General features: G+C 43.1%; 1 protein-coding gene across 4 annotated transcripts in view; it reads right to left on the bottom strand.

Moving 5' to 3' along the window:
• Positions 1-15,163, bottom strand: part of bcl9 (BCL9 transcription coactivator) — a 150,285-nt gene that overhangs the window by 23,662 nt on the left and 111,460 nt on the right. For 3 of the 4 annotated variants that reach the window (XM_060898814.1, XM_060898812.1, XM_060898811.1), the window contains exons 4-5: positions 6,249-6,616; positions 4,420-4,754 (exon numbers count right to left, since the gene is read on the bottom strand). In XM_060898814.1, the coding sequence (XP_060754797.1) occupies positions 4,420-4,754; positions 6,249-6,583 (670 nt within the window). In that variant the 5' untranslated portion in view covers positions 6,584-6,616. The remainder of the gene's footprint in view (positions 1-4,419; positions 4,755-6,248; positions 6,617-15,163) is intronic. The other variant, XM_060898813.1, reaches the window with a different exon arrangement.

Here is a 15,163-nt window from a genome sequence, read left to right on the forward strand (position 1 = left end):
GTAGTTGTTGTTTCTGCCCATGACCTTGTGCTCTACTCGTCTGACAGTCGGTACCGTTTGTATACTGCGTACACGCCGCTTCCCTGTAGCCAGGATACGGCAGTGTCTAGAACCACCGCTCAGATAATAGAGTTGGAAGAAAGAAGAGGAGCGTAACAGGACTTCCTGTGTGGAGAATACACTCGCTGCACAAGCAAACAAACGCCATGAGCAAACTCCTGACAGCAAAGTCAAACACGCACAAAACTAACCTAGCAGGCTGCCTCAGAGAGACGTGTGCACGCACAAAGCAAGCTAACTCCTTTAAGCACATACACATTCACGCACAAAGTGTGTGTGTGGGGGGGCCCCTCATTTTATGCTTGGCACAGCTTTGGATTCCTCCTCATAAAAGCATTTCGTTTCGATACACCTCAGGTAAGCTCAGGGAACAATGAATGCAAGTCTATATAAACTCATAATAGACCATATTTGTCTCCGATTTAAATACCTGGGTGATTTTGCAGAAGATATTTGACACATGGTTAATTAAATGGCTGGTCTCAAGGCAAATAATCTCCATGTAGAGGCATTAACCACCAGCAGGGGTCCTTCAGACAATCGAGTACAGGGACGAAAAGGGTGCCCCCTCTCCAAGCAGGCAAGATGGTACATTCCTTGGCACTTCCTACCTCTGAATCTACACTGTGATGTTTTCACGAGGAGACATATGGGGGTGGATGTCTTTATGCAGCACTACAGTCCTGATCACAGTGCTCGAGGACAGTAGGAAAGACACGCGACCTCATACGCCACAAAAACAGCCCGAGTGAAAATGTGACTGCAATGACACACACGCTGCACATTTGTGTCCTGGGGGTTTTGAAATGTTAGGCCGTATTCTGGTCATGTTTTAACATCCTAATTTTTGAAGGCAGATAGAACAAGATCAAGGGAATAACGCAACATTTCATTAAGGTTACCAATCAATCAATCAATCACATGGGAGGATTCTCTCTCTCTCTCACACACACCCACCCACCACACATTCTGAAGTTTGGAAAACACAACAACTTTCAAACAGGTTCCATACAATCATCAGTAACTTTTAAACCACATTCTTCTCTTAACTGTAGAATTTTCCAGACACAAAATTACATGGAAATGTAGATTCTCAGTGGAAAACATTGGACTTGGAAAGAACTTGAGATAGTTTCCTTTACTTCAGCCGTCCAAACAATAAGACAGGCCTTTCAAAATGTCACCTAAAGTTTTTATACAACTGACAAAATACAAAATCAGCTCATCACTCATTCTTTAAGTTCGTTTCTTAAGACAAGGATTTTTTAAGATGCTACCTTGTTGTTGACAGTTTCGGCGATAAACTTCCGCCTTCTTCAAAACAGTCACCAGATGTCGAGTGGTGACGTGCCTTATCAGCTGATGTTACTCTATGGATCAGAACACTATACGACCGAACACAGAACATCACGGAGGAGAAAGACAGACAGGAGGAGGAACAACACATCCGACAGGCATTAAAAAACTGCCAATATCCACCGTGGGCAATCCGAAAAGGGAAATTACAGACACAAATAGGGGTGGGCGATATATCGAGATTTGCGATATATCGATATGTTTTATGAACACGAAAAAGATTTTGGCATATCGTATATATCGAGATAATGCTCTAAATTAATATGATTTCGCCACTGTGCTTAATTTCCTTCACTGTGCTATGGTGCTGCCCGCCCCGCCTCCTTCGTGTGTTTGTACCCCCTCCCCTCGCGTGTAGGCGGCGTGTTAACTCATTCAACATGGCGGCGCCCACAGAAAGCCCGGAGGCGGCAGAACTCGTACCAAAAAAAAAGGACAAATGGCTCCATTACATGGAGATATTTTGGTTTTAAACCGTCGGACGAACAACAGAAAGAGGTCTACTGCCGGGAATGCAAGAAACTGGTGGCAACCAAAGCGTCGAGCACCACGAACCTGTTCAGCCATTTACAGGTACGCCACAAACTTTTGTACGAGGAGTGTGCCAGGCTGAGAGTTAATGCGGTGAGATGAGTTTGAGTTTTGTTTTTAAGGAAAGGGAAGGCAATATGTATTATTTCTATAAGTCAAATTAATATTTATGAAATGAGGTTTTTTTTTTTGTTACTTAAATGTTTAAGACGCACTTTATAAGAACTGCCTACCCTCAGGTTTTATGTTTGTAATTAAAATAAGGCAATATACTACTTCCTTGGTTTGATAATTCATGTTAAAAATGGTGCACAAGCACTTTGTTACTAGTACCCGTCTACCTCTAGGCACTTGGCTGCCTACCTGTTTGCACTTCAATAAAAAAAACAAAACAAAACAAAAAAAACACCTTGCTGAATTTGGTGTGTCTGTTTTTTGGGGGTTGTTTTTCCTGCATAGATATCGAGATATATATCGTATATCGAGATATAGCAAAAATATATTGCGATATTTTTTTTCTCCATATCGCCCAGCCCTAGACACAAATAAAGGAAAAAAACAAACAAACAAGAAAAAACACCGAAAAAACAAACCGGGGCTTTGTCACACTACCATACATAAAAGGAGTTACAGAACGCATCCAACGATCCATAAGGAAATACCACATCAACACCCCGGTCAAACCATACAAGAACCTCCGACAGCTGCTAGTTCACCCCAAAGACAAAATACAACTGGACAATAAATGCAACGTCATCTATGAAATCCCTTGCCGTTCATGTAATAAAGTCTATATTGGTGAAACGGGCAGATGCTTCCATACTCGCAGAAAAGAACACCAAATAGAATGTGAAAAAGAAACAACAAAAAGACTCACAAGATCCAAAAAAGAAAAAGCAAACCAAGAAAACTTAAAAAATCAGCCATTTCAGACCACTGCAAACGACATAATCATATAATGAATTGGGAAGAGGCCAGAGTCATTCGCGCTGAAGAAAATAGATACCAGCGTTGGATTTTAGAGGCAGTGGAGATACGCAAGCGGGCACAGAGGACTATGAACCGGGATGAGGGAGCGTACGCGCTGTCACACACCTGGAGCTCAGTCCTGGAGGAGCGGCCTGACAGCAGGAGGCGTGGACTACCTGTCAAATTGGGCGGGACATTCACACCTCCATAGAGCAACATCAGCTGATAAGGCACGTCACCACTCGACATCTGGTGACTGTTTTGAAGAAGGCGGAAGTTTATCGCCGAAACTGTCAACAACAAGGTAACATCTTAAAAAATCCTTGTCTTAAGAAACGAACTTACGCTACGTTCACACTGCAAGGCTTAATGCTCAATTCCGATTTTTTTGTGAAATCCGATTTTTTTGTGAGGTCGTTCACATTAACAAATATATGCGACTTGTATGTGATCCTCAGTATGAACGAAAAGCGACCTAAAAGTGTTCCGCATGCGCACTGCAGGATACGACGACGTCACATGCAGTGAGCATGGCCAGTGTTTACGGAAGTAAAACCGCCCGGTTGCGGTATGACCCATCCAATCTAGCTTGAATAGCTGCATCCCCCCAAATGGAAATCAGCTCCCTAACCTCTGCGTCCTTCCATTGAGAAGATTCAGAACCTTCACAGCCCGAAGCGTCCCTCGCATTGATGTCATGCGCAGGGGCATAGATACGTTTTTTTGAACTGGGGGGGGGGGGACAAAAAACTGGGGGGGACAAAGCTGCCAGCAAACCAACCCCGATATGCCTGTCAAACTTGTTGTTAGTAACCATAGCAACCAAGCTCGAGCTCGCAACCTGTGCAGTCTGCGCAGCTCAACCAACCGAATATCAGTCTTTGTTTTGTTTTATGTGAGTTGTTGCAACTATATGTATACACTGCTGTGCACCTCAATAAACCGAATGGTAATTAGTCTTTTGATTTTTCCGTGAGGTTTGCCTTATGCAAAGAAAGACAGCATATACGTTTTTTCCTCCCTATAAGTAGGGGGGACCGAACGAGGTGAATTTAAATATGACTCGTCCCACCCTCTATCTGCGCCCGTGATTATGCGCCATGTTGTTGTAACTTTTTTGAGAGACCCGCCGCCTACTTCAGCGCAGAATAGTGACGTTTGTGGCTTGTTGATGACGTGTAAGTCGGATGAATGCGACCTGGCGGTTCAGACTGAAGTCGCATATGAAAAGAGCGGATAGGAATCGGAATTAGGACCACATATCCAAACGGCCTGGGTCGGATGTGAAAAAATCGGATCTGTGTCGTTCATATTGTCAATAAAAGATCGGATACAGGTCACATATGGGCGAAAAGATCGGATTTGAGTCACTTCAGCCTGCAGTGTGAACGTAGCCTTAAAGAATAGTTTGAATAGTTAGACATAATGAACTTTCACTACAGCTCATCACTCAATAGCTGATAAAATTAGTACGTCCTCCAAAAGGTAGGGAGATTTTCCTACCTTTCTGGTCCCCCTCATTATTGGGTGTCCCTGTATCCCTCTGCTCAAAGGACTCAATCGAAGTACTTCGTTCCCTCTTGATCTTGCTTTTTGCTCCATTGCCAGAATTCAGGCCCTGTCCATTTTTGAGTCCCATGCTACCCACAGAACCCTGAGGGCCTTTGGGTGTGTGGCTTCCACTCAGCGCCTTGGGCTCACAGGGAGACGGCTGCGATTGGCTGCCAGCACCTCCTTGTTTTCCCTGATTAGGCAGTTTGGAGTCCATCTGGGCGGCGCTGGAAGGAGACATCACGGGTGGTGAGCGCACCATGGCCTCCTGCTTGGATTTTGGACTGCTAGAGGAAAAGAAGAGAACATATGCACTGAGAGGATAATCTTCAGGTATTAAATGCTCATACGATTATAAGGACATTTCAACGCGATGCATAGTTAAACATCCAAGTTACTGGTTTTTTACCTCCAGCTGGAAGCACTACTGCTGAACTAGACAGCTCCGTATAATCAGGAACAAACCCTAAGACAAATTAGCTACTGCATCCGGAACTAGACGACTAGTGAGAAGACATTCCAGATCATGACACGACAGTCCTAAACAACCATTTTTGTCTGAAAGGTCATAATTCATAGACAAAAAAAGAGGAACCGTTCAGTCCGACTCTTATCTCCAGTTTCCGGAGGACAGTTTTCTGCTGTGTCGCACTGGCATACATACCCCACACCCTAAAGAAAACCGGAACATCTCAGGGAAACCCTAATGCAACCAGCTGACGCACCAATCGCACTTACGCCTCATGCACCTTATACGTCTGAAACCTGCTCTCTCCATTTGTCTTCCTCACTGTTGACAGTGTCGGGTTAATATTTAATAACATACCCTGTTTAACCAGATTGGCCACCGAATAACCGGAGACCAGGCCCTGAATTCACGTCACGTTACCATGGTCACGAGGTACACATCTGCAAGGGATTTGAGCTAACAAAGTTATGGAAAAGTAGCAGTAGCAAACTAGGGAGGACTGCAGACAGTGGGAAAACACTGTAGGATCAGCAAGAAGATCCAAAAGTTGCGCATGCTGCACGTTTCCGGTCGTCATTTTAGTCAAAAAACGAACAGTGGTCTCTCAACTGCCACTCTGTTTTGAACTATTGGGAACAATGTCTGGGGAAAAAAAAAAAAAAAAAAAAAAAAAGGTTGCCAGATGATGACCTGGAGGCAAAAAAAAAAAAGCAAGCACCAAAGCAAGACCTGTCCCAGCATGGCTACAAGTCGTGGTGCAAGACAAGCCCAGCAGGAACCTGGCAGGCCAGTGGCCCATTCCTTAACTGGCTGCAGAAGCATACATCAAGAGGGTGGGCATTTTGGCTTTAGACAAGACTGGCAGGCAAGAGACGAGACGAATGAAGTGGCAGTTCTGGCTGAGCTTGTGGGTCGGTTTCATGGGCGTTGAATCAGACAATTGGAACGACTCCAAAAGCTTCTCCAGGGTACCTTCCCCCCAAAAAAAACACACTGCAGCGGCAGTTAGCTCCGCCTGGCCTGCTTTCCTCTCCATAAGAGCTCGCTTAGATGTCATTTTAACTGAGGCGTCTTTTAAAGGGTAGGAGAAATTGAGTAGGGAGGGATCATTTTCCTTCTGCGTCATAATTCTCTGAGAATCCACCACTCTTGGCCAGACAGAAACGAGTGACTCCTTGAGCAAGCAAACTGCTAGAACAAAAAGAGTACTACAGCAAAGCATATACCAACAAAATACAGTCAGTCAGTCAGATTTTCAAATGCTACGTTTTAATTGTCAGCTGTCACACGTGGCCCTTTTTTTGTGTCTCACCTCTGCGTGTTAGCTGAAGGAGAGTTTCTCACTTTGGGGTTGCTGGAATGCATTGACGACAGTCCCAGAGCTACCGTGGCTGAAGCAGTAGTGTGCTGGTGAGGGCTGGGCGTGTGCGAGTGTGTGTGTGTATGCGAGTGTGCGGCGGGCGTTGCCTTGGCCCGGGCACTGCGGGACCCGGCGTTGGCGGCTGCAGCAGGGCCACTGCAGTCCTGGCCCTCCTCCTGCCGGTCTTTGGCTCGCTCTTTCCTGGCCGTGGCGCCCGGCGCCGTTCCACTGGCCGTTCCCGTTCCCGCTGCTGCTGCTCCTGCTCGCTCCTCCTGCACCTCCAGCATCTCCCCACGGAGCCCTCACAGCCCCTGGCCACACTAAACACGCACACACAGAAAAGGAAGACAGGAAAGCTTCATGAAGAGACACGCATTTTGTAGTCAAATTACAATTAGACGCCAGTGACGAAGCTAGCAGTCTGAAATAAATGCACCTCAAATTGCTTCCAGTATGGTCAATACTGGCAATAAAGCGATCACACTATTAAAAATAGCTCACTTTGAAATTTTCAAGAAATTAATCAAATCTCACACAAAGATCTTTACTAGTTTGTTGACGCAAAAGTCTACCGTGCCCTTTCGGAAAACAGACTGAGCGCACACAAAAAACTTCCACATACAACCATCCTCCAGCCACCACACACTAAAACACTAACATTACAAATGGAAACAATTATCAAAGGTATTTAGAGTCAAGCTTAAGGGGCCAAACATCGCTTCCAACAATCCACAAAGCCTACAACAAATCAACAACGCAAGTGACAAACTTTTTCTTCTTTAAAACATCAATAACTATTGCGATAGTTCGACTATCATTATGGTGTTTTATAGAACAACCAAGTAAACTTTATGTAGTATATTTCTCATATACTGACGGACTAAATAAGTCAATCCGAAATAGCTCAGCATTAATAAGATGCCATTTAAAACGCTCCAAATAAGTAAAAAGTGTGTTAACGATTTAAAACAGTCTAACATTTCCCATTAAAGCAGCAGAACTTTACAGCTGCTTCAAGGCATTACAACCACAAGCTGGAAACCTTACATGACCCTTGTGCTTGCTAACAGAAACACCTGGGGCAGGAACAGGAGTCGACACGACTACGCCGATCCCTGATTAGCGCTAGTTAGTCTGGAAACGTTCCTGATCCCCATGAGGAGAAACGAGAAGATTATGGTCAAGTATGTGGACACACTCCTGCTCTATAGCCTTCTGGTCAGAACATGAGAAACGTTTCGTGAAGCCGCGCTGTCATATTCCGTCGTCATGCACAAAATATTCAGGACGGCTTCCAAGAAACACAAAATGATGCAAGCGGCAGTCTGCCACCCCTCGGGCGAAAAGGGAGGACCGACACAAAGGGCAGGAACGCACTTCGACTGATCTCTAACTCCAGATCGTCAGATTTCATTACAAGATGACAGCTATGTGCAGAAATGATTGACAAGCAAGATCAATGATCTATAAACGGCCATCTTGGTCTCACTATACTGAGATTACCGGCCATAAACTAAAGATCAAAACTGAACCGGAGACCGTATTCCTACAAGCCCAAAGCGCCATGATGTGCTTTGAATTTTTTTCTTTGATTAAAAAGGTTTTAACACGGATCGATATAAATAGCAGCAAGTGCCTTTTTGACAAGGCACTTAAAGCAAGTGTTTACAACAAACAACAAAACCGGTCCAAACAGGACAATCGCTCGGGTTGACTAAAACCATGTCTTGCTACCGTTACCCGCTTTTGTGTGAACTAAACTTGCATGTAAAAGAGATTTCAATTTCACAATCTATCCAAAATATGATTGATCCTGAAAGAGGAATGACCCTCACATTAAATGATTACACAAGAGTGCTCAGAGCACAATATCCCCCGCTGGCAGCTACTGAATTGAACGAAACTGCAATATGCCCATTACCAACATCTCATCTCATTATCTCTAGCTGCTTTATCCTGTTCTACAGGGTCGCAGGCAAGCTGGAGCCTATCCCAGCTGACTACGGGCGAAAGGCGGGGTACACCCTGGACAAGTCGCCAGGTCATCACAGGGCTGACACAGACAACCATTCACACTCACATTCACACCTACGGTCAATTTAGAGTCACCAGTTAACCTAACCTGCATGTCTTTGGACTGTGGGGGAAACCGGAGCACCCGGAGGAAACCCACGCGGACACGGGGAGAACATGCAAACTCCGCACAGAAAGGCCCTCGCCGGCCATGGGGCTTGAACCCAGGACCTTCTTGCTGTGAGGCAACAGCGCTAACCACTACACCACCGTGCCGCCCCCATTACCAACATATAACAAAGAAACCTGTCAAGTTGGGTGAAATTCCTCCACAAATTGTGAGGAGAGTTGATTTTAGAAGAACGTACACCCTCATGAAATTGTCCAAGTACAAAAGTTATTTAATCAAGGGTCAAAACTCTAGTAAAATTTTCACAAACTAAATTAAATCGCAATATGCGTATTACCGTCATATAATGAGGCCTTTTGCCAAGCTTCGAGGAATTCGTCCAAAAATTGTAAGAGGAGTTGATGTCAGAAGGCGAGCACACCTTCATGAAATTGTCAAATTATAACGTTGTTAATCAAGGGCTACAACTCTGGTAAAACACGTCCGAATTGAACAATTACAATATGCGTATTACCAACATGTAACAAAGAATCCTGTCAAGTTTCGTGAAATTCCTCCAAAAATCGTGAGAGGAGTTGATTTCAGAAGGTGAGTACCCTTCCCGGGACAGACGGACAGAAACCGCCAAGACATAATCCCCCTTTGGGCCTTTTGGCCAGCGGGGGATAAAAATCGAGAGGGAATTTGATTTCAGAAAGCAAGCACACCTTGATGAAATTATCAAAGTTGGTTAATAATCAAGGGCATAACTCTGGGAAAATTTGCCCAAATTAAATGAAATTGCAATATGCGTATAACGGTCATATAACAAAGCCTTTTGCCAAGTTTGGCGAAATTCCTCCACAAATATTATGAGAAGAATTGATTTCAGAAGAACGTACACCCTCATGAAATTGTCCAAGTACAAAAGTTATTTAATCAAGGGTCAAAACTCTGGTAAAATTTTCACAAACTAAATTAAATCGCAATATGCGTATTACCGTCATATAACGAGGCCTTTTGCCAAGCTTCGAGAAATTCGTCCAAAAATTGTAAGAGGAGTTGATGTCAGAAGGTGAGCACACCTTCATGAAATTGTCAAATTATAACGTTGTTAATCAAGGGCCACAACTCTGGTAAAACACGACCGAATTGAACAAAATTACAATATGCGTACTACTGACCTAGAACAAGGCCTCATCGAGTTTCGTGAAATTCCTCCAAAAATTGTGAGAGGAGTCGATTTCAGAAGGCGAGTACCCTTCCCGGGACAGACGGACAGAAATCGCCACGACACAATCCCCCTTCAGGCCTTTCGGCGAGCGGGGGATAATAAACTAGCAAGCAGAATGAAGAGTGGAAGCTCATACATGAACCGGTCTAGTTGTAGTCAGTCAGTCAGTCAGTCACTTATTTAGGTCTTATAATGAGTTTTGTTTTTGAAGGATAGGCCAATACGTAAATATAAAACATACCTCATTCCAGATGAGGCACCAGCCTGCAGGCGTAACCTGTGAGGCCGTCTAAAGGCCAATTTATGCTGACAACCCAGTCCTCGCAGACGGTGTCGCAGATAGTGTCTGCGTAGCCCGCCCACCTTCGCAGACGCTCTGCGCGCACCTCTCAAAAATTGTGACCACCGCAGAAGCCTCGCAGACAGCGCCGCAGACAAGAGGGCTCTGATTGGTCCACTCTACATCCGCTGTACACGCACTTCCGCTTCCCTACTTTCCCGGTTTGGTTTGTTTTCACGACCGGCATTTTTAAAAACACGAGCGAAGATGGAGCAGCATGAAGAGCGGTTGATTGAGGAAGTACGGACATCTATACGACTCCAGTTCTAGTCATTATAAAAAAAAAAAGTTCTAGTCATAAGTAACCGGAGGATAAACACTCCACTAACCACACCCACCAACTACTCCTAGCGACTTCGCGCCCCCTTGCGTTGTGGCGGTGAATAACATCGCGCACACCTATTACTCCCCGCTCAACAATAAATTAGAACTGTCTGCGAAAAGCTATCTGCGAAAGCCTTGTCGCAAGAGCATGCAGAGGCCTTAACAGTACTGACAAATCAACAGTTGTAGTTACCTCAGAGTTTACAAATGCAGAACGTTTTCATCTCTTTGCCACGTTTCCTAACCAGGAACAGTACAGATGTTAAATCTGTCCATCACTATTTTAATAACTATGACTGGTAAAGGCACGAACTCTTTCACATCTTCACAAAAACATCTAAAATTAAACCTGAACACTAAACCGTTATGTTAAATGGGCAGCAACTAACGGCTTTGATGATTGATTACTTTTTAAAATTTTGCAGTTATTCAATTCACAAGATTATTTCAAACATGTATATAGTATACGCCGTACCAGTCAAAAGTTTGTACACCCCTACTCATTCATACAGTGCTGAGCGTAAATGAGTGCACCCCCTTTGAAAAGTAACATTTTAAACAATATCTCGATGAACACAAACAATTTCCAAAATGTTGACAAGACAAAGTTTAATATAACATCTGCTTAACTTATAACATGAAAGTAAGGTTAATAATATAACTTAGATTACACATTTTTTCAGTTTTACTCAAATTAGGGTGCTGCAAAAATGAGTACACCCCACAACAAAAACTACTAGGCCATTATTAAAAAATGTTCTGTTTCCGGTCCATTGGCCGGGTGAGTGCCGTTTGTGCGGTTGAAATTTTTTTTTTAACGCCGTTTTTTCGACATTTTTTTCAGGTTCGTAAATCTAAAATCGAACTCGACATTTACGCATTCTGCGCAGAATATAGAATCGAATCAGCTCTGTGCATGCGCCGTGCGGCACAAAAAAATGGCAGCCACCATGAAGGAAGCAGATCCGGAGTTTTCAAACATTTGCTTAAGTGTGAAATCGCAAAATGGTATTCTAGCGAACAACAAAATGGTAAAGATTCAGAAAAACAAATCATTCAGTGATCATTTTAATAGTGTAATTTCATCCGAACTAGGCCTAACGCTCGATTTAGAACTACAAAAAGTCCGTGTTTTTGTACAAGTTTCAGTTGATTAAACTGTCAAATTTTATTAAATGTGTCTGCTTTTGTAATAAAGTACTGAAAGAAAAAGCAAACACAGCATTGCGATTTCTCAGCCATATATATATATATATATATATATATATATATATATATATATATATATAAAAAAAAAACCTCCCTCCCTACTGAATTTTTTTTTGCTCACGCGGTGGACAGGAAACTGATTTTTTTTTTTTTTTTTTTAAGGATGGCCCTACATCTAGTACTTTGTATGGCCTCCATGATTTTTAATGACAGCACCAAGTCTTCTAGGCATGGAATGAACAAGTTGGCGACATTTTGCAACATCAATCTTTTTCCACTCTTCAACAATGACCTCTTTTAGTGACTGGATGCCGGATGGAGACAGAGGTAGAAACATCAGCACGGTTATTATTTTTATTTGCACCTGCACATTTTAAAAAAAAAAAAAAAAATTTAGTTGATTCTGTTGCAGGGCGGCACGGTGGTGTAGTGGTTAGCGCTGTCGCCTCACAGCAAGAAGGTCCGGGTTTGAGCCCCGTGGCCGGCGAGGGCCTTTCTGTGTGGAGTTTGCATGTTCTCCCCGTGTCCGCGTGGGTTTCCTCCGGGTGCTCCGGTTTCCCCCACAGTCCAAAGACATGCAGGTTAGGTTAACTGGTGACTAAATTGAGCGTAGGTGTGAATGTGAGTGTGAATGGTTGTCTGTGTCTATGTGTCAGCCCTGTGATGACCTGGCGACTTGTCCAGGGTGTACCCCGCCTTTCGCCCGTAGTCAGCTGGGATAGGCTCCAGCTTGCCTGCGACCCTGTAGAAGGATAAAGCGGCTACAGATAATGAGATGAGAATGAGATGATTCTGTTGCCCAAATTATAAACAAACTAAGGTGACCCTGACCAAGCGGTTACTAAGGATGAATGATAAATAAACTTACTGGCAAGCTTTACATTTCCAAAAAAAAATAAAATAAAAAAAGGGCTGCCGCTCCTGTATTCGTAGCAATCTAGATACTTCCCAAATACATTATAGATAACACACCTGAAACAGGTTTTTGTAAACAAGCTGTATTTAAAAGAAAGATAGATTGACAGATTGCGAGATAATCAGCGCTTGAGGTATTGGCTGATGCATGATACAAGACCGACATCCTCTTGGTAACGGAGAGACCCTCTGCAAGCTTCTGTTGCCAAGTTACATGAGGCACAATGACGGCATGTTTAAGACAAACTGTGCACCATGTACACACACGTTATCTGTTTTGTATCAGTCAGTCGAAGAGCATACGTGCCATTTTACCGTTATCCGAATTTCTATTTGCAAGAATTTGATTGCAGACTAATATCAGCTTTCTATCATCGGCTTCACTGCTTTCTAAGTAGCACTATCAGCGCCGGCCGTTAAAAAACCCATATCAGTCGACCGCTAATTACAATTACTTAAACTGCAGTTGTTCATTTGCCAGCAACACCAATAAGGCCTATTTAACAGGACAGCGTTTTAATAAATGGTAGTTAACTTGTTGAAAACGCCACGACACACAAATTAGGATTTTTACAAAACACTACTCTGCTGTTAGTTTATTTAAAAAAATAATTTAAAAAAAATATATATATATAAACAAACTCTTATATACATGCTACATCATTAGACCAACAACCACAATGCCTCAGGGGAGAGGCTGAGAACGCCATTGCTGTGATTCACTGAGCAGTTTCATTGCTCTGCCACCACTCCTCATGCGCTCCCTTCTCTCTCCCTCTCTCACACACACACACGAGACACTCAGAGCATATAATGAGATGCTTGCAGTCAGAGTGAGTCTATTTTGTATGGCTCCAGCAGCAGTAGACAGCTTGGTCGCTGAAGCTCTTCCGCAGCCCAGCCAGAGGAACACACACACCCCGACAGTGTTGCCACGGCAACACGCACGGACCCTGAAGCTGCACCGCCTCAAGACACACACACACACACACACACACACACACACACACACACACACCTCTGAGGTGAAGTGAATTAGAATGCACATGCACTTGGACACACACCCACAGTAGGTGTTTTTCACATTTCATCATCTAGAGGTTTTCATAAGCGAATCAGAGAAGTAGCGCTGCAAAGCCAATTATTTCTTTTTTTTAATCTGCCTCCAGTTTTTCAAATAAAGCTTGAGAAGGTATGTATTGATCCAATAAGAAGGGGGGAAAATAAATAAATAAAATAAAATTTCTCCGCAGTCAAAATCGAGTAATAAAGACGTAATTCTCAGAGTCCATCAGCGGGAAGAACATTAGTACAGATATCCGTTTAAATCCCCCATATCGGTGCGAGCTCGATATTAATATTTAGCCGACATTCCCAGCTACAGTGATTATTCTATTAGCTTTTGTTTCATATGAGCAGGCGTGCTTTTTATGAGATCTCCCAGAAGGCACTCAATATTTATGTGTGCAGGAAATCTGTCCTACAGATTTCACTGCTTTTATGTGCTCAAATGTTAGAAAACACTATCAATATTGCTCATTATAAATGGGGAGGTAGTAATTATTATTAACGGCGCAGTGTTTTCACAGCCATCGGCATGTGGCAAAATCCCGTAACGCAGCCAGTGAATGATGAAAGAATCTGTCGGGACGGAAACAGACAGAGGCAACAACAACAAAAAAAAAAAATTTAAAAATTAATAAAATAAAATCAAAATTCAATAATTATTTAGGCATGTACTCATTTTATTTATATAGGTTGGGGTGTATTTAAAAATAAAAAAAAGTTGCTATTTGGTAGATGTAAGCCAAATGTTCCAGTGATTTGCGCTCTTCTCTAAATGTTGCTCAATCCATTTACAGTGGCCTTCACAATTATTGGCACCCCTCGTAAAGATCAGTAAAAAGGGTTAGGGATGAAAGGGGGGGGGGGGGGGAAGAGCTACCCTTTAACTGAAAATTTTATTCAAAGAAAAACAAATCTCTCATGTGAAAAATTATTTTCAACTAAAACACGTCACTATAATTGGCACTCCTGGAAATTATAGTGAACACAATGTAACTGAAGCATGGCTCGTATTTAAATTGTATATTTCTGAGTTGATTAGAGTCTGTAGGAACATTCAAGCTGAAATCCATGACTTCCTGATTAACTGGGGAACAAATATGAGGTGACACAGAGGCCAAATTCCCTTAGTCATCCATCAGCATGGGAAAGATAACTGAACACGCAAACCAAATGAGGGAGAAGTAGAAGAGTGTTTACCTTCATGAGTCAGGGAATGGTTCTAAACAATCCCTACTCGCCTGAAAATGTTCATTTCTAATATTCGGGCGATAATTAAAAAAAAAAGTGGACTCCAGTTGGAACTGTTACAAACTCGCCTGGAAGAGGATCCAAGGTTGATTTGGCTGAAGAGGAGAGGACACAAGAGAGAGCCGAGGACCCTGGATGATCTGGAGAGATTGTGTGAAGAGGAATGGTCTCAGATGTCCGACTCTGCATCTCCAACCGTATAAAATGTTATAGGAGAGACTCCGTGCTGTTTTACTAGCAAAGGGAGGGTGTACAAAGTATTAAATACAGGGGTGCCAATAATAGTGGCACATGCGTTTTTGTTGAAAATAATTATTTCTTGATGAGGGATTTGCTCTCTGAATACTTAACTACTTAGAGTTACTACTGAAATGACTTAAAGAGGGGGAAAAAAAAAAGACTGCAAC

This window comes from Neoarius graeffei, chromosome 18, assembly GCF_027579695.1.
Source record: "Neoarius graeffei isolate fNeoGra1 chromosome 18, fNeoGra1.pri, whole genome shotgun sequence".
NCBI lineage: Eukaryota > Metazoa > Chordata > Actinopteri > Siluriformes > Ariidae > Neoarius > Neoarius graeffei.